This window comes from Toxoplasma gondii, chromosome IX (genome assembly GCF_000006565.2).
Source record: "Toxoplasma gondii ME49 chromosome IX, whole genome shotgun sequence".
In the NCBI taxonomy this organism is placed as follows: domain Eukaryota; phylum Apicomplexa; class Conoidasida; order Eucoccidiorida; family Sarcocystidae; genus Toxoplasma; species Toxoplasma gondii.
The window spans coordinates 4,825,990-4,844,257 of record NC_031477.1 but is presented as its reverse complement, the minus strand read 5'-3'; the positions used below and the strand labels follow the sequence as shown (position 1 = coordinate 4,844,257).

At 50.8% G+C, this 18,268-nt stretch overlaps 2 protein-coding genes across 2 annotated transcripts; both read left to right on the top strand.

Moving 5' to 3' along the window:
- The first annotated feature begins 372 nt into the window (after positions 1-372).
- Positions 373-4,186, top strand: TGME49_210370 (hypothetical protein). Its single transcript, XM_002371808.2, has one exon. The coding sequence runs from the start codon at positions 1,324-1,326 to the stop codon at positions 2,761-2,763; it is 1,440 nt and encodes a 479-aa protein (XP_002371849.1). The 5' UTR covers positions 373-1,323; the 3' UTR covers positions 2,764-4,186.
- Positions 4,187-5,238: 1,052 nt separating this feature from the next.
- On the top strand, positions 5,239-17,495 carry TGME49_210380 (hypothetical protein; the record flags this gene model as incomplete). The annotated part of the gene is made up of 9 exons (XM_018779501.1): positions 5,239-5,310; positions 5,862-6,030; positions 12,611-13,143; positions 13,407-13,571; positions 14,216-14,329; positions 15,007-15,199; positions 15,774-16,007; positions 16,522-16,670; positions 16,961-17,495. The coding sequence occupies 9 exons, from the start codon at positions 5,239-5,241 to the stop codon at positions 17,303-17,305; spliced, it is 1,974 nt and encodes a 657-aa protein (XP_018636505.1). The 3' UTR covers positions 17,306-17,495.
- Between the last annotated feature and the right edge of the window lie 773 nt (positions 17,496-18,268).

The window sequence follows — 18,268 nt, the reverse complement described above, 5'->3', positions numbered from 1 at the left end:
CAGTTTAAGCATCAAAATATTTGGGGAATAGACTCCATTAGTTAAAATAATATTTCCTACTAATTATAAAATGTAACAATTTAAAACATAAAAATAAATTATCGTCCATTAAAACGTTTACTAGAATTAATTATTGAAGACATCTCACGACACGAGCTGACAACAGCCACGCACCTCCGGCAGCATTTGAATCAACAGTTCTACATAGATTCAACCTAGTCTGGTGAGGTTCATAGCGTCACATCGAAGTAAATCACACGTTCCTCCGCTCGTACGAGCAACGTTAACTTCTGAAGTTCACCCTTGCGAGTGTCTCGGGGTGCATTGCCAGTTTTGTCCTCTCTTTTGAGCATGCAGAAGTCAGGTGTCGTTCTTGGCTGGCGACGAAGATACTGGGCATCCGGACGCCCGGCAGAAAAATGCAATTCGAATTGTCGAGTCTGTCTGGCTTCCACGAGCGTGCTGCCTCATGCTTGATTCAAATCATCGCGGGACCTAATTTAGAGAGCATATGGAGGGTAAGCTGGAAACTTTTTCTGAGGTCAGCATCTCGGGTACGCAGATGCGCATAAGGGCATGTCGAAAGTGCAACCAGAACGGTTTTTGATAGACTTTTCACTTAAGCATATTAGCAGTATCTCTGGTTGATGTACAGCAGACACTGTTTGGGGTCCACTACCTAGTCATAAGTTGCTGTTCCAGATATTGAAGATTGTGCGCGACATAGAACTTCACAACTTTGCAGACACGTCTGCCGAACGCCGTTTCAATTGAGCACATGAGAGGCTACACAACAATGGGTTTTCCTAAACACCAGCTCCTGTCGCGTTCTCGTCATCAAATTGACGACAGCGGGAAATATCGTTGGTAAGAAGCACGCGGACAGTTTTCTCTGCTTGGGGCACACAGACACAGATAGACCGCATTGATCTTTGCGGGGTTACTGTCTCGTGGAGTCCTCAGTTTGGGCTGAAGAGTTCTTTGTGTACAGTTTGTACCGCACACCCGGAAGCAGACCGTCTTCTTCGAGGACCTTATGCGTTCGCATTGGCAAAACTCAAAACAGAACGCAGAAAGTTTCGCTTACATTTTAGATGGTCATATTTTCCGTAGCCGCCAGTTTTTGATGGGCCTAGCTGTTGTCCATATTTCCCCCAGCTAGCCAGAGACGCGTTTCTTCCTTGAACTGGGTATTGTCTTGCAAGTGTGTTTGTCGCCAACTAGGCATGAGCTCGTAATTTTTGAACTCCAACGGAAACCGTTGGGTTTTAGGGTTGTTAGACAGGCGAATGCCGTGCCTGGGGGGAAACCAGATACAACTTGATGGCAACGGTACCAATGGTCTCGCTGTCGGCTGCCCGTTTCACGCTTTCTTTCTTGTTTTTTCAGCTGTGTCTTTCGCGGCTGTTCCGGCCCGAAGGAAGAAATGAGTTGGAAGGACCGAAAGATGTAGACGCAGACGTGATCAGAGCGCTTGACCTGGCAAGCGTTTTTGCGTTTGCAGAGGCGGTCAACAACCCACCGCCACTCGAGGGAGCCTCTGTGTCGCCTGAAAATGCCACCGACCCACCAGAAACGGGCGGTTCTCGTCGTTGGCGGACAGCCCGTTACGTCTTGCGACGTCCTTTCACGCACATACGCCGCGTGTCCTCTGCAGTTCGCCGCTATATCAGCCGCGGCACGAGCTCATTGGCGTCGAGTTTTGCGTGGAAAAGGCGTTTGAGGAAACTTATCCGCGGGATGGCAAAGGACCTCAAGCAAAACAGGGTGCGCGACGCACAACAAAAGCCAGGAAGCGACGCGGTAGCCTCGTTCGTCAAGACTCCTCACGCTCTTCTGACGTCTCTGGGGACTCCCCCAGCAGAACTGGCCAACGCCGTAGGTTTGTTGTTGCCGGTTCAGCATCCTGTGCCAATGAAATCGAAAGTGACGGGGAAAAGCCTGCTTGTGAGTCATGCGGCAACTGTGGGCGTCTCGTCGTACGGAAGCGTTCTGCTGAGGTGCGAGGGTTCCGGCGAATCGGCGAGCTACTTCCTGGAAGCTTTCCCGGTTTTGAGAGGATCCAGGGAAGCGAGCGTGAGCGTCAGAAAACAGTACTTGGCTGCAATAAAGGAACTCAGAGCTGCGTCGGGAGTCGCGCAAGTCGGTGTTGTGGTAGACCTGTTGTTGCTGAAGCGCGTTCGCAACACCTGGTGCCCGCGGCCTCACGAATCTCACTTTGCGTTTCCGAATGTCTTTCTCAAGCGGGCTGTCGAGGGAGAAACTCTCAGAGAGGTTTTGTTGCACATTGCAAGTACCGCTGCGACGGACACACCGGGGACGGGACCCGCCCACGACGCGCGAGTCTCGCTGACGGAACAAGTGCACAAATTAGCGAGGAGTGCCGCAGAGCTCGGCTCCAGAGGCGGAAAAATCAACATCGACACTTTTTTTGTCACTCTTGACGGGATCGTTCACCTCCAGCCTGTCTCTCTTGTAGAATCGCCGCCGGTGCATCGGGGATCAGCTGGCCTAGAATCTCCTATCGCGGCAGAACTCGAGGAAGGCGAAGAGAAACCATCGCCAGAAAAGCGCATGACTGACGACTTGGCTCTTGCCATCGTTCTGGCACAGATCTGGTGTCCGCAACGGAGATTCGACGACGTCGCCTACGAACTGTTGCTGCTTCACCGATTCGAGAGGGAAGTCACAGAAGAGTTCTTTGAACGCTGCGCCGACCCGCCAGAGGCTGTCCAGGTCCTGGTCACAATGCTGGCTTTCTGACCTCTGGGAAATCAAGTATTTCCTATTTTTATACTCGGCAGAAAAGGACTGTGTTCATCTCTTGTTCCTGATGTGGCGTCGAAAAGAGCTCTTGTGACGAGACACACCCGGGAGTCTACAGTCCAAAGGAGTGCCACGGACGAGAGCAGTTGGTTTTAGATGCGGTGCAACGCCGCCTATAAATGATTGTTTATTGTCTCGCCATTCGTTTTCCAGAGAACAGCAGCGGTATCAAGATGCAACCGATTTTGTACAGGTGAAACGGGCATTTCTCAGGATCAGCTCGCAGTTAGCTATGTCAGGCGAAACTTCTTGTCATGCGCACAAGTCACGGGGAAAACCGAAGTGGAACTCGTCCTCAAAGTCGGAAGTGGGTACTGACGTGCCTGCTGCTGGGAACAAAAATGTCGCTTTGGGTGTTCCGCCCGTTTAACAACGTCGCCTGTGGACAACGTTTTGCATCACACGAACACGATGTAAAGTTATCGTGTATTGATCGATTCGCCGATGTAGTAAGGGCTATTTTTGTGCGCGGAAGCAAGAATGCTCAAAGGGTCAGCTAAGATGCCGGAACGACAGACGTTTACCTGCACCGGAGCCCCGGTTTCGCTTCAGCTAGCACACCTCCCTTTCTATTCGTTTACATGAATCTGGTAATGCTTGTCATGTTCCTTGAATATGCTTGGCTTACTGCGTACTTAGGATCTGACCAAAAGACTCCATTGATGGTACTAAGCAGATCGCGTCAGTTCTGGAGGAAGCGTATTCCGAAACACCAATCGATTGGTACTGACAGACCCTGTTACCGTGGATAAATGAAAGAGTAGCATAATCGAATCCATCGGAAGTGAAATGACGAGCACGAACACCCAGTCTAAAAGGATTCTCAGATCTCACGCAGCGCCGCTATAAGCGCGGCGCCTCTCTCCCAAGTTTCCTCGTTTTCGTGACACGCGTCTCGTCGGAACCTGCTGAGTCCCCCAATAGGTGCTGCTCTTCTGTCGCGACAAAAATGCGGTCTGTCTGCCCCGTTTCTTCCCTCCGTTTCCCTTTTCCTTGTCTCTACTTCGTTTCCTTCCCTTCCCCTGTTGGGAGTGTCGCCCCGTCTTGCTCAGAGAAAAGCTGGTCCCTCGGCACGTGTGTAGTTCAGCTGTATGTACACCCTAAGGTCTCACAGCCTTTGCAAGTGAACGCATGGTGTTCACCGTCTTGGGACGTCTGAATCGCGTTCTGTGTTGTGCTCCGTGTTTCTGTCGTCTTGGGCCGCCCGACGACAAAGGTTTGAGCGCCTCCTCTCTCCCTCCTCGGGGAGGAAAGCTCTGTCAGGTGTCCAGAGGTTCTTCCAGTGCCCGCGTGCCTCCGTCACCGTCTTCATGTTTCGCGGCTCCCTGAACTTCACCTACCTCTTTATTCGCTTTCGTTCGTTTTTTTTCTCGCTTTTCCTCGCTTGGCCCACGCAGGCAAAACCGGGACTCCCTTTTCGAGAGAGACAGAGGGTGCCTCCGGAACCGCTTCGGGGTTTTTTCGCGCGAAAAGAAGGGCATGCAGAGCGTGAAGACAGAACGCCTCGTGGCTCTCTGTGTTCGTCAGGGGCTCAAGCAACTAGAAACCGTGTGCGAGTGTCCTGTCTCATGGCGCATTTTCTTTCCTTTTTTCTTTCCAGAGAAAAGGGTGGGGGTCCTGTGTTGTGGCCACCTCCGCTTCGTTGGCCAGCATCGCCATAGTCGTCGTCTCTCGAAAGTTTGCGGGTTTTTCCTCTTGTGGAGAAGGAGTGTTTTTCCAGCTCTTCCGAGGACGTTTTTTTCGATGGTAGGAAGTCCGCAGCCAGTGCTCTTCTTCTGCGGTATAGTCCAGTCGTCGACACACAAGGTTCAGGCCTCACCTTCTGTAGTCTGTTCACGAGTTTTACGAAGCTGATGCCCTTATTTCCCGCTGCAGATTCGCTTATTTTGTTACGTTTGACGTGGAACCCGTCTCTGTTAACTGTAGAAAATACAGTGAACAGTTGAAAACGGCTGATATCGACGAGTGTCTCTGAACGTGAAAACAGTCTCGCGGCTCCTCGCTTCCGAATCCTGCTCCGAGTGGTCTCGAATTTCCCCGGGTCTCAACTCTCTTGTCTCTTCGGTGTCTTTCTGAAACCCAGGATAAGATTATGTCTCTTTCTTCCGCAGTCGCAACTCTAAAAAAACGCGCCTAGACTCCAGCGTCTCTCCTCGCCTCTAGGTCCTGTTTACCTCCTTCCTCTTCCTCACCCTCCGTCTCTCCTTGTCTTTCCCTCTTCTTCCTTTTTTCTGTCTGCTCTCCGCCGGCGCTTCGCGCCTGCCCCATCTCTTTGTCTGCGTCTTTCCTCAAAGAAGATGGTGGCTTTCGTTTTCCCCAGTCCTTCTCGACTTCTCCAAGATGGTTCTTGTCTCAGTTCTCAGCTCTGAGGTCATTTTCTTTCTCCCGCCTTCCAGCTTCGTTCTTTGAAAAATGGATGATCCTTCGTTGCTCGAAGCCCCCGCTCTCGACCGGGGAACCCCTCTGTCTTCTCCAGCTGTCTCGGTAAGATCTACGTCTTCTCTCAGAAACGTTTCCGATCTAAAATAGTGATGTCTCTGCAGAAGTCTATCAAGTTCCCTTATCTCCTTAGCTCAGTGCAGAGAAAGCATTGCAAGAAATCACGGTTTCCCTTGCTGAAGAGATCGTCGATCTACCTGGGCTTGCCACCTGTCTAGACGGCTTCCTTTGCCGGTGTGTCAGAGGTCGACGTTATCTCTCTCCGCTTCCGCCTTCTGTGAGTCTCCGTGCTGGCAGCACTCGGATTTTCTGTTCTGTCTCTGTTGATCATCTGCATTGCTGTGGCAATCTGCCTGTCTCTCCGCGCGTCACTGAGAAGAGTGGAGAAGCTGCATCTCAGTCGCTCACGTTGTCTGGACTGGGTCGTCAGTGTCTGGAGAGTGCCCAGAGTCGGGTGTACAGACTGGCAGGAGGGGAGGTCTCCGCCGCAGTCGATCTCTCCATCTGGAGCGCCCGGGTGGTTTTCCTGGGAGTTTTCACTGAACTCGGAACTTCGCGCTTGACCTACTCCACTCCCGCGTCTGTGTCCTCTGCAGCACTCTGCCTTCATCGATGTCGGCTGGGTTTCTGCTCTCGGCAGCGTCTGTGCTCTCGTCGCGTCTCTTCTCTCGGGGATTTCCATCTTCCTCCACCTTGCGCATTACGCCTTTCCTTCTCTGCAAAAATACGTCGTTCGAATTCTCCTCTTCGTGCCTGTCTACGCTGGTGAGGAAAGAACTTTCGTCGTCGAGCAGCAAAGGATTCCCCCTCGTTCAGCTCGAAGAGTTTTACATCCGAAGAAAATGAGCATGCAGAGCCCTGTCGCCAGTCGAATCGACGGCGAGAGAAAAGCCTGCCCTAGAGAAACTTCGAGGTTGCTCCAGAAATTCGGAGGGCCAGGAAGAGACGTAGAAGGAGAGATATGAAGAGACGTAGAAGGAGAGATATGAAGAGACGTAGAAGGAGAGATAGGAAGAAGAATCCTTCTTCCCAGTGTCAGAAGTTGCCAGTGTGGCCAGTAGCCCAGTGCCGGGAGTAATCATCTATCGCTGCTGATTTAAACAGGAACTGGAGACGAAGTCGTCTCTCGGTTCGGCCTTCTGTCCGGTTACCTGCGACAGATCAGGTCGCACAACTTACGTAACTTTGAGGTTCTGGAAGAAAAGTATCTCGTGCCAGTCCAGCGTACCCCCGCATGTCCTGTGTCTTGCCTCACGTAGAGGTTGAGAAGAGGTCGATAGACAGAGGGTGAGAAGATGTCGATAGAGAGAGGGTGAGAAGAGGTCGATACAGAGAGGATGAGAAGAGGTCGATAGAGAGAGACTGAGAAGAGGTCGATAGAGAGAGACTGAGAAGAGGTCGATAGACAGAGGATGAGAAGATGTCGATAGAGAGAGGGTGAGAAGATGTCGATAGACAGAGGATGAGAAGAGGTCGACAGACAGAGGATGAGAAGAGGTCGATAGAGAGAGGATGAGAAGAGGTCGATAGAGAGAGACTGAGAAGAGGTCGATAGACAGAGGATGAGAAGATGTCGATAGAGAGAGGGTGAGAAGATGTCGATAGACAGAGGCTGAGAAGAGGTCGATAGAGAGAGGATGAGAAGAGGTCGATAGACAGAGGATGAGAAGAGGTCGATAGACAGAGGATGAGAAGAGGTCGATAGACAGAGGGTGAGAAGAGGTCGATAGACAGAGGGTGAGAAGATGTCGATAGAGAGAGGGTGAGAAGAGGTCGATAGACAGAGGATGAGAAGAGGTCGATAGAGAGAGGATGAGAAGAGGTCGATAGACAGAGGATGAGAAGAGGTCGATAGACAGAGGATGAGAAGAGGTCGATAGAGAGAGGATGAGAAGAGGTAGATAGAGAGAGGATGAGAAGAGGTCGATAGACAGAGGATGAGAAGAGGTCGATAGACAGAGGATGAGAAGAGGTCGATAGACAGAGGCTGAGAAGAGGTCGATAGAGAGAGGCTGAGAAGATGTCGATAGACAGAGGATGAGAAGATGTCGATAGAGAGAGGATGAGAAGAGGTCGATAGAGAGAGGATGAGAAGAGGTCGATAGACAGAGGGTGAGAAGAGGTCGATAGACAGAGGGTGAGAAGATGTCGATAGACAGAGGGTGAGAAGAGGTCGATAGACAGAGGTTGAGAAGAGGTCGTTAGACAGATGTTGAGAAGAGGTCGATAGACAGAGGGTGAGAAGAGGTCGATAGACAGAGGGTGAGAAGATGTCGATAGAGAGAGGGTGAGAAGAGGTCGATAGAGAGAGGATGAGAAGAGGTCGATAGAGAGAGACTGAGAAGAGGTCGATAGAGAGAGGATGAGAAGAGGTCGATAGAGAGAGGATGAGAAGAGGTCGATAGAGAGAGGATGAGCAGAGGTCGATAGACAGAGGGTGAGAAGAGGTCGATAGACAGAGGGTGAGAAGATGTCGATAGACAGAGGGTGAGAAGATGTCGATAGACAGAGGGTGAGAAGAGGTCGATAGACAGAGGTTGAAAAGAGGTCGTTAGACAGATGTTGAGAAGAGGTCGATAGACAGAGGGTGAGAAGAGGTCGATAGACAGAGGGTGAGAAGATGTCGATAGAGAGAGGGTGAGAAGAGGTCGATAGAGAGAGGATGAGAAGAGGTCGATAGAGAGAGACTGAGAAGAGGTCGATAGACAGAGGATGAGAAGAGGTCGATAGAGAGAGACTGAGAAGAGGTCGATAGACAGAGGATGAGAAGATGTCGATAGAGAGAGGATGAGAAGAGGTCGATAGACAGAGGATGAGAAGAGGTCGATAGAGAGAGGATGAGAAGAGGTCGATAGACAGAGGATGAGAAGAGGTCGATAGAGTGAGGGTGAGAAGATGTCGATAGACAGAGGGTGAGAAGATGTCGATAGACAGAGGTTGAGAAGAGGTCGTTAGACAGAGGTTGAGAAGAGGTCGATAGACAGAGGGTGAGAAGAGGTCGATAGACAGAGGTTGAGAAGCGGTCGATAGACAGAGGGTGAGAAGATGTCGATAGACAGAGGCTGAGAAGAGGTCGATAGAGAGAGGGTGAGAAGAGGTCGATAGACAGAGGGTGAAAAGATGTCGATAGAGAGAGGATGAGAAGAGGTCGATAGAGAGAGGATGAGAAGAGGTCGATAGACAGAGGATGAGAAGAGGTCGATAGACAGAGGATGAGAAGAGGTCGATAGAGAGAGGATGAGAAGAGGTAGATAGAGAGAGGATGAGAAGAGGTCGATAGACAGAGGTTGAGAAGAGGTCGATAGACAGAGGGTGAGAAGATGTCGTTAGACAGAGGTTGAGAAGATGTCGATAGACAGAGGCTGAGAAGAGGTCGATAGACAGAGGGTGAGAAGAGGTCGATAGAGAGAGGCTGAGAAGATGTCGATAGACAGAGGGTGAGAAGAGGTCGATAGGCAGAGGATGAGAAGATGTCGATAGACAGAGGGTGAGAAGAGGTCGATAGACAGAGGGTGAGAAGATGTCGATAGACAGAGGGTGAGAAGAGGTCGATAGACAGAGGCTGAGAAGAGGTCGATAGACAGAGGGTGAAAAGATGTCGATAGAGAGAGGATGAGAAGAGGTCGATAGAGAGAGGGTGAGAAGAGGTCGATAGACAGAGGGTGAGAAGATGTCGATAGACAGAGGATGAGAAGATGTCGATAGACAGAGGCTGAGAAGAGGTCGATAGACAGAGGGTGAGAAGATGTCGATAGACAGAGGCTGAGAAGACGTCGATAGACAGAGGCTGAGAAGAGGTCGATAGACAGAGGGTGAGAAGATGTCGATAGACAGAGGATGAGAAGAGGTCGTTAGACAGAGGTTGAGAAGAGGTCGATAGACAGAGGGTGAGAAGATGTCGATAGACAGAGGATGAGAAGAGGTCGTTAGACAGAGGTTGAGAAGAGGTCGATAGACAGAAGCTGAGAAGATGTCGATAGACAGAGGGTGAGAAGAGGTCGATAGACAGAGGCTGAGAAGATGTCGATAGACAGAGGCTGAGAAGAGGTCGATAGACAGAGGCTGAGAAGAGGTCGATAGACAGAGGGTGAGAAGATGTCGATAGACAGAGGGTGAGAAGAGGTCGATAGACAGAGGTTGAGAAGAGGTCGATAGACAGAGGGTGAGAAGATGTCGATAGACAGAGGCTGAGAAGAGGTCGATAGACAGAGGTTGAGAAGAGGTCGATAGACAGAGGCTGAGAAGATGTCGATAGACAGAGGGTGAGAAGAGGTCGATAGACAGAGGCTGAGAAGAGGTCGATAGACAGAGGTTGAGAAGAGGTCGATAGACAGAGGCTGAGAAGAGGTCGATAGACAGAGGTTGAGAAGAGGTCGATAGACAGAGGCTGAGAAGATGTCGATAGACAGAGGGTGAGAAGAGGTCGATAGACAGAGGGTGAGAAGAGGTCGATAGACAGAGGTTGAGAAGAGGTCGTTAGACAGAGGTTGAGAAGAGGTCGATAGACAGAGGGTGAGAAGAGGTCGATAGACAGAGGTTGAGAAGAGGTCGATAGACAGAGGTTGAGAAGAGGTCGATAGACAGAGGCTGAGAAGAGGTCGATAGACAGAGGTTGAGAAGAGGTCGATAGACAGAGGCTGAGAAGATGTCGATAGACAGAGGGTGAGAAGAGGTCGATAGACAGAGGGTGAGAAGAGGTCGATAGACAGAGGCTGAGAAGATGTCGATAGACAGAGGGTGAGAAGATGTCGATAGACAGAGGGTGAGAAGAGGTCGATAGACACAGGCTGAGAAGATGTCGATAGACAGAGGTTGAGAAGAGGTCGATAGACAGAGGCTGAGAAGATGTCGATAGACAGAGGGTGAGAAGAGGTCGATAGACAGAGGGTGAGAAGAGGTCGATAGACAGAGGTTGAGAAGAGGTCGATAGACAGAGGTTGAGAAGAGGTCGATAGACAGAGGTTGAGAAGAGGTCGATAGACAGAGGCTGAGAAGAGGTCGATAGACAGAGGTTGAGAAGAGGTCGATAGACAGAGGCTGAGAAGATGTCGATAGACAGAGGCTGAGAAGATGTCGTTAGACAGAGGTTGAGAAGATGTCGATAGACAGAGGCTGAGAAGAGGTCGATAGACAGAGGGTGAGAAGAGGTCGATAGACAGAGGCTGAGAAGATGTCGATAGACAGAGGGTGAGAAGAGGTCGATAGGCAGAGGATGAGAAGATGTCGATAGACAGAGGGTGAGAAGAGGTCGATAGACAGAGGGTGAGAAGATGTCGATAGACAGAGGGTGAGAAGAGGTCGATAGACAGAGGCTGAGAAGAGGTCGATAGACAGAGGGTGAAAAGATGTCGATAGAGAGAGGATGAGAAGAGGTCGATAGAGAGAGGATGAGAAGAGGTCGATAGACAGAGGATGAGAAGAGGTCGATAGACAGAGGATGAGAAGAGGTCGATAGACAGAGGATGAGAAGAGGTAGATAGAGAGAGGCTGAGAAGAGGTCGATACACAGAGGGTGAGAAGATGTCGATAGACAGAGGGTGAGAAGATGTCGATAGACAGAGGCTGAGAAGATGTCGATAGACAGAGGGTGAGAAGATGTCGATAGACAGAGGGTGAGAAGATGTCGATAGACAGAGGGTGAGAAGAGGTCGATAGACAGAGGGTGAGAAGATGTCGATAGACAGAGGCTGAGAAGAGGTCGATAGACAGAGGATGAGAAGAGGTCGATAGACAGAGGGTGAGAAGATGTCGATAGACAGAGGCTGAGAAGATGTTGATAGACAGAGGGTGAGAAGATGTCGATAGACAGAGGCTGAGAAGATGTCGATAGACAGAGGTTGAGAAGATGTCGATAGACAGAGGGTGAGAAGATGTCGATAGACAGAGGGTGAGAAGATGTCGATAGACAGAGGGTGAGAAGATGTCGATAGACAGAGGCTGAGAAGAGGTCGATAGAGAGAGGATGAGAAGAGGTCGTTAGACAGAGGTTGAGAAGAGGTCGTTAGACAGAGGTTGAGAAGAGGTCGATAGACAGAGGGTGAGAAGATGTCGATAGACAGAGGGTGAGAAGATGTCGATAGACAGAGGCTGAGAAGAGGTCGATAGACAGAGGGTGAGAAGATGTCGATAGACAGAGGCTGAGAAGAGGTCGATAGAGAGAGGATGAGAAGAGGTCGTTAGACAGAGGTTGAGAAGAGGTCGTTAGACAGAGGTTGAGAAGAGGTCGATAGACAGAGGGTGAGAAGATGTCGATAGACAGAGGGTGAGAAGATGTCGATAGACAGAGGCTGAGAAGAGGTCGATAGAGAGAGGATGAGAAGATGTCGATAGACAGAGGGTGAGAAGAGGTCGATAGACAGAGGATGAGAAGAGGTCGATAGACAGAGGCTGAGAAGAGGTCGATAGAGAGAGACTGAGAAGAGGTCGATAGACAGAGGATGAGAAGATGTCGATAGAGAGAGGATGAGAAGAGGTCGATAGAGAGAGGATGAGAAGAGGTCGATAGACAGAGGGTGAGAAGAGGTCGATAGACAGAGGGTGAGAAGATGTCGATAGACAGAGGGTGAGAAGAGGTCGATAGACAGAGGGTGAGAAGATGTCGATAGACAGACGCTGAGAAGAGGTCGTTAGACAGAGGTTGAGAAGAGGTCGATAGACAGAGGCTGAGAAGATGTCGATAGACAGAGGCTGAGAAGATGTTGATAGACAGAGGGTGAGAAGATGTCGATAGACAGAGGCTGAGAAGATGTCGATAGACAGAGGTTGAGAAGATGTCGATAGACAGAGGGTGAGAAGATGTCGATAGACAGAGGGTGAGAAGATGTCGATAGACAGAGGGTGAGAAGATGTCGATAGACAGAGGCTGAGAAGAGGTCGATAGAGAGAGGATGAGAAGAGGTCGTTAGACAGAGGTTGAGAAGAGGTCGTTAGACAGAGGTTGAGAAGAGGTCGATAGACAGAGGGTTAGAAGATGTCGATAGACAGAGGGTGAGAAGATGTCGATAGACAGAGGCTGAGAAGAGGTCGATAGAGAGAGGATGAGAAGAGGTCGTTAGACAGAGGTTGAGAAGAGGTCGTTAGACAGAGGTTGAGAAGAGGTCGATAGACAGAGGGTGAGAAGAGGTCGATAGAGAGAGACTGAGAAGAGGTCGATAGACAGAGGGTGAGAAGAGGTCGATAGACAGAGGCTGAGAAGAGGTCGATAGAGAGATTTTTGGAAGCAGGTACAGGGGTCGGCGCACGTCGCCTGGACTGATCGTGAATCCACGCGTTCGTCGTCGCTCGAGCTGAAGACCGTCGCATGCGCGGGTGTTTGGCTGTCTTGTGGTGTCTGCCTGGTCTGCAGTATCTTCGCTGGTGATTCTGTTTATGCCGAGTCAGTTCGTGTACATTGAGGCGCTGCGAGACATGTGGGAAGCGGTGGTGGTGTACTCGTTCTTCTGTCTGATTTTGGCGCGCTGCGGCGGAGAAGACGCCTGCGCGGGCGCCTTGAGCAGAGACCCAGGCTCAGTGCGTCACCCGCAGCCGGTCCCCTTCCTCTTGCGCCTGTGGAAGAAAATTCTGCGGCTGCCTCCGACGGAAGCCGCTGCCCTCACGCCGCCGGCAGGGCGCTGCTTCGGTCCTGAGGCTCCGACGCATGCGACCGCGCGTCCTACGAGTTCGGACAAAAGCGCTCAGCGGGAGCGCCGAACTGCAGGCGAGACGAACTTTTACGTCCGCGAGCCGAGTCGCAGGGAGGTCTACGGACGGCAGACGAGGAGACACAGTGGCGCCGCCTGCTGCTTCGGGGAAGACAGCATGTTCTTGTGCAGAGAAGACCTGCCCACTGACCTCGCATTCGTCAAATGCTGCAAACGATGGATTCTCCAGTTCATCTTCGTACGAAGTTGCACAACGCTTCTCGCGTCGCACCTCGGGGGACAGGAAACGGGGCGCTCTCCTTCTTTTCTGTGTGTACTTGTCGCTCTGTCCACCTCTTGCCTAGCTGTGTTCGGTTGTTCCCTGGCGACCTGTGCGAACTCGTCGTTTCCTTCGCTGCTATGCGTGTCTGCCGTTCCTCTTCGTGCGACGGAGTGTGAGCAGCGCTGGAGACCCTCTTCTTCCCCTGTATACGTCCAAGCATGTCCTCTTCTTTCTTGCAGGTGAAGCCGACGATGGCACTCGTCTCTCTGATCATGTTCAGCGTCGGAAAATACCACAGTTTCTGCTTCCAGGTGCCGTACATGATCATCTACAACATCTCCATCTGTGGAGCGCTCTACGCCCTAGGCCTATTCTACCTCGCAACTCGCAAGCTCCCTGCTCTGGTACGCCTCAAACAGTTCTTCTCGACGCAAACGTCGGAAACCCATTCACCGGATGCCTTCCATACGTACACACATGTATACAAATTTATGGATGTCTGTCCAGGAGCGCTTCGTATCCATCCTGTAGTGTGTTCTGTGGTAGGTCGATGGGAGGCTGTGGCTCTCCGACGTCGGCAAGTCAGTTACAAGCTGCAAAGGCATTTGCTTCTCTGAGGATCCTGAAGAGCTTCTGAAAATGAATCTCGACCAGCGTCCCTGTGGATCCCAAAACTCTGCATGCGTTTGGGTCTGGAACCCCGACCAAAAATTCCCTTCCGTCAAAGAATTCTCGAATGTCTCACAATACTTTCTATCCACTTTCACCGTCAATCAAGGACTTCAAAAAGCCTATATATATATTTGTCTATATATATATATATATATGCATTTTTGTGTACGATTGCATCTTTAGAATGCGTACGTTGAAGTGGAAGGTTGCATGTTCGGAGTGTGTAGTGTGTGGTAGGGAGGGCGTTTGAACTGTTTTTGTGTGGCGATTTCATCTCTGGAAATTTTTGGTATCTGGCGGGTCCATTTCCAGTTTTCTCTACAGAGTTCCAGTATTTCCTTTTTTCAGAAATTTCCCCGTTATTGTTTTTTCTCAGCTCCAGTTCCATCCGGTGGCCAAGTTCCTGGCGATGAAGCTGGTCATTGTCGCGACGTGGTACCAGGCCTTCTTCCTCGGCATCATCGATGGGATGACTGTGCGAGACGTAACAGTGAGTTCAGTCGCTGGAGAAGTTGGGCGGTGCGTCAGGCACTCGCGAAAAGCTTCCAAAAAGAGCAAAAGCGGACTTCGGTTGGCTCCCAGTTTTTCTCTCCCGTTCATCTCCCCTCTCTTCCGTGGTTTCGACATCCTCCTACTTCTGTGTCTCTCTCTCCGTCCTCTTGTGTCCCCGTTCTCTCTTCATCTCGGTTCCAAGAGTATCTGTCTCTGTCTCTCGTCCTCTTGCGTATATACCCAGGAGAGTCGGCCTCCTGTTCGCGTTCATCAGTGCCCCTCCGTGTATGCAAACTTTCCCCCTGGAGCTGGCAACTGGCCTCCACGGCTTCGGTGGTGCATGTCTCTACGATAACATATATGTATACATATATATATACATATATGTGCATATATTATTTATGTGTGTTTCTGTATGTCTATTCTGTCTTTCTGCTTTATATAAGTATACATACATGTATATGTATATATATATATATATATATATATGTATACATTTTATATCATGACAGTGCCTTTTGTCGTGCATTTGTGAGTTTTTGCGAGCTTCTTCTGGGGATCTTGAACTACGAGAGAGACTCCGGGGTGACGTCTTCACAGTTCCCTCCGAGGACGCTCGGCTGCATGCGTTGTCGCCTCGCGCCTTTCTGGTTTTCGTTTATGCTATGTTTTCAGAAGTGGACGAACTGGCTTCTGTGCGTGGAGATGCCCCTGTTTGCGTTGCTGAACGCGTACGCTTACCCGGTCGTCGAGTTTCTGCCTGGTGCTGGAGCGCGAGAGACAACTGTCTCCTACGAGGGTCACTTCCAGTCTTCGGATTCCGGATCTTCTGCCGTCGGGAAATCTTCTTCAACTGTGGATGGCCCCGGTAAACAGACGCTTCGTCACGCGGTCGGTGTCCAGAGGAGAAGTGGAAATCTTCACAAAAATGGAGACGAAGACTCGTCAATGTCAGGGTTACGCCAGACAGAGGCTTGGTGGTGGACGCATTTGTTAGAAGTGATCGCTGAATGGAGTCGAGAAAACGCCCCCACAAACAGGACGTTTCTTTCAAGCGTGCAGTTGTCTTTGAGACTCAGTGGTGTATGCGTTTGTGTGTGTGTTGTGATTTCGGCGAGTTTCCTCTCGTACTTTGGCTTGTTCTCTTCGAGTGCTGCAGCAGCTCTGGCTTCCAAGGTTTTCCTTCTGTTCGTTCCTCTGTTTGAAACATCAGTTGAGTGTTGTCTCGCATTGATCGCGAGAGCGAGAGCGCGACTCAGCTGTGCTCGTGTGGAACGTCTTGCTGGAACTCGCGTCGGCAGAGGGCGTCTGCGCATCCACGTCGTTCTGCCCAGGTGCTCTGAAGTGAAAGTCAAGTCTGTCGCAAGTTTGTCTCGAGTTTGTCTCACGTCGCTTGCCATGGGCCTTTCAGAGGCGTTTCCGCCTGTGTCTCTCGCATGCAGGTCTGGACAAGAACCGGTCCATGTTGGTGCACCAAGGAGTTGCAGTGGGCGACGTCGCGCGCTGCGAGGACAGCAGCGGGAAGCAGGGTGGACAGGCGGGGAAGAAACTGGAGAACTCCGCGTCGACTTCGAGCTCCGCGTTCAGCGAAGTCGGAGGAGCAGTCGCCGCCGCAGCCTCCAAAATCGACGCGACTCTGCACGTCGCCGCCACCACCATCGGACGTCCCTTCCACGGTAAAAAAAAACAAAGAAAGGGGAGAAAGAAAGAGAGAAAGAGAGAGAGGAAGAGAAGAAGCAAGTGGGCCGCGCGCGGAAGAGACGAGCACAAAAGTGAAGAAGGCACTTCTGCGTCTGGGGAAGAAGTTGAGTTACCGCTTTCGTTGTGGAGTGGGAACACTCGATATTCTCGCCGAAGTCGAGTTCATCTTTTTTGGAAAAGCGCAAAAATGCCCCTGCCTCAGATGCGGAAAACGGTCCGATTCGCCAGCAGCTCTCCCTGCAAAAGTGACTGTGAACTCCTACGCACTTTCAGGTGTTTTGTACACAGAGAGCGAGAGGCCAAAGGACTCAAATGCTGTCTGCTTCGAGACTCAAACTGCTGTGCGCTGACCAAAAGTCGTCGTGGAAACGCTCGCGAGCCACAGATTTCTGCGACTGTTTTCCACGCGGTAAAATCCTTCTCTTCTCTCCAGGAGAAAGACGAAGCCGGGAGCTTTTCTGATTTTTCTCGCGTGTGCTCTTCTTCCAGGCATCAGCTGCGTCGCAGACCCCGCTGCGCGCGAAGTGGCGCTGAGAAATGTAAAGGACGCAGTCCTCATGTCTGACGTTGTCACAGACGCCTACTACAACTTCCACGCCAAATACAACCAACATGCACTTCTCATCAATGAACCGCCGGTAAAAACGCAGATGCATATATATATATATGTATGTGTGTGTGTGAATATTTATTCGTCGATATATACACTATATATATATATATATATATATATTTGTATATGTTTGAGTGCTTATATATTGACATTACACTATGCATGTATACCTGGATACGTATTGCTTGTTTACTGGCATATAAATGTCTATGTCTATACACGTGTGTGCACTTTGTGATTTTGAATGTGTATATGGTAGATCTGGGTGTTTTGGGGTCACCTGGGGCAATGTCTCTTTTTTCTTGGTTTTTACAGCCGGAGACGCAGAGTCCCCGTGAGAGCGTATGCGACGAAAGTCCTTTTCCTTCGCCGTCGAGAGAGAGCGCGGAGACTGCTGCGGGTGCCTTTTCGACTTGCTTGCCTTCTGCTTCTCTCACCTCTCTCTCGTCTTCTCTGCCGTCCTCCGTTCCTTCCTTTTCTCTCAAGTTCGCTTCGGAGCCAGGCTCTCGGGGGTCGTCTGCGCCTGCGGTGTGTTCTGACGAAAGAAAGGAACAGTTCTTCTTCCCTCCGAAAACGGGAGAAGAAGCAGCTGACGGATTCCCCTCTGCCGAGCGCGCAGCGGAAACTCCCTCCAGCGTTCCTCACTCTCGTACCGAGTGACAGAAGCGAGAGGGCAGGAAGAAAGTCACGACAAGAGGGAACGAAACCGTACGTGGTGGAGAAAAGAGAGGAACGAGAGAAAAAGAACGTTTCTTGGAAGAGAAATGTCCTTTAGAAACAAGAGGGTGAGCGGAGTGTATCGGAGAGAGGAGGGCGGTGAAAAAGAGAGGGATTCGGGATGAGCACAGGAAAGGTACTACAGATAGAGAAAACGCGTGTAGGGAGAGATCTGCTCACGTTTCGACAAATTGTTTTGATAGGCTAGACAGAGAGGGAAGTTTCTCCTCTTTGTCCCCCCCCCCTCCCTCTTTGCTTCTTTTCTGTCTTTCGTTCCTCGTGTCATGCTTCATGCCGCGAAAAACTTGAAGGCGAAGGACATGCACGGGCAAAAGACGCCTCGGCGGATCCCTTTTCTTCGCGTACATGTCGTTTCCTGTTTCGTCGGTCATCCAGAAGTATAGGTTCTGGGTTCCCCTGAATTTTTATTCATCTGCACTCTTTTTCGTACATTTTGTCGAGACAGTGTGGATGTTGTGGCCGATGTTAGACGAAAGTCATCTTCTCGCCTTCGCTACCGCGGCGCCTGTCCACTAGAAAAGTCAGACCGACGCACATGCAAGGGAGGCAGGGACGAACTCTCGCACCAAGTTCTGTTCTTGAAAGGCCTTCCCTCCGGAATGTGGAGGCCGTCTGCATGCTTGCCATGCTTGCGTCTGCCTGTGTGGTGAAGAAAGAGCGCGTAGATTTCGATGCGTCACTGTTTTAGTTCTTTCGTTTTAAAACGTGGAGGAGCTCCGCCGTGCTTCGGTTTCTTGCTTACGCGCGTGTCTTCTTTGGAGCTGCGCCTTCGATGCCTCTTTGAAAACTCACTTGAAGCTCCTCCACGCGTTCTTCCGGCTCCCCGTCCGGCCAGCCTCCCCAGCGAATTCACAGCCAAGTCATGCAGAAAATCCTCAAAAAACA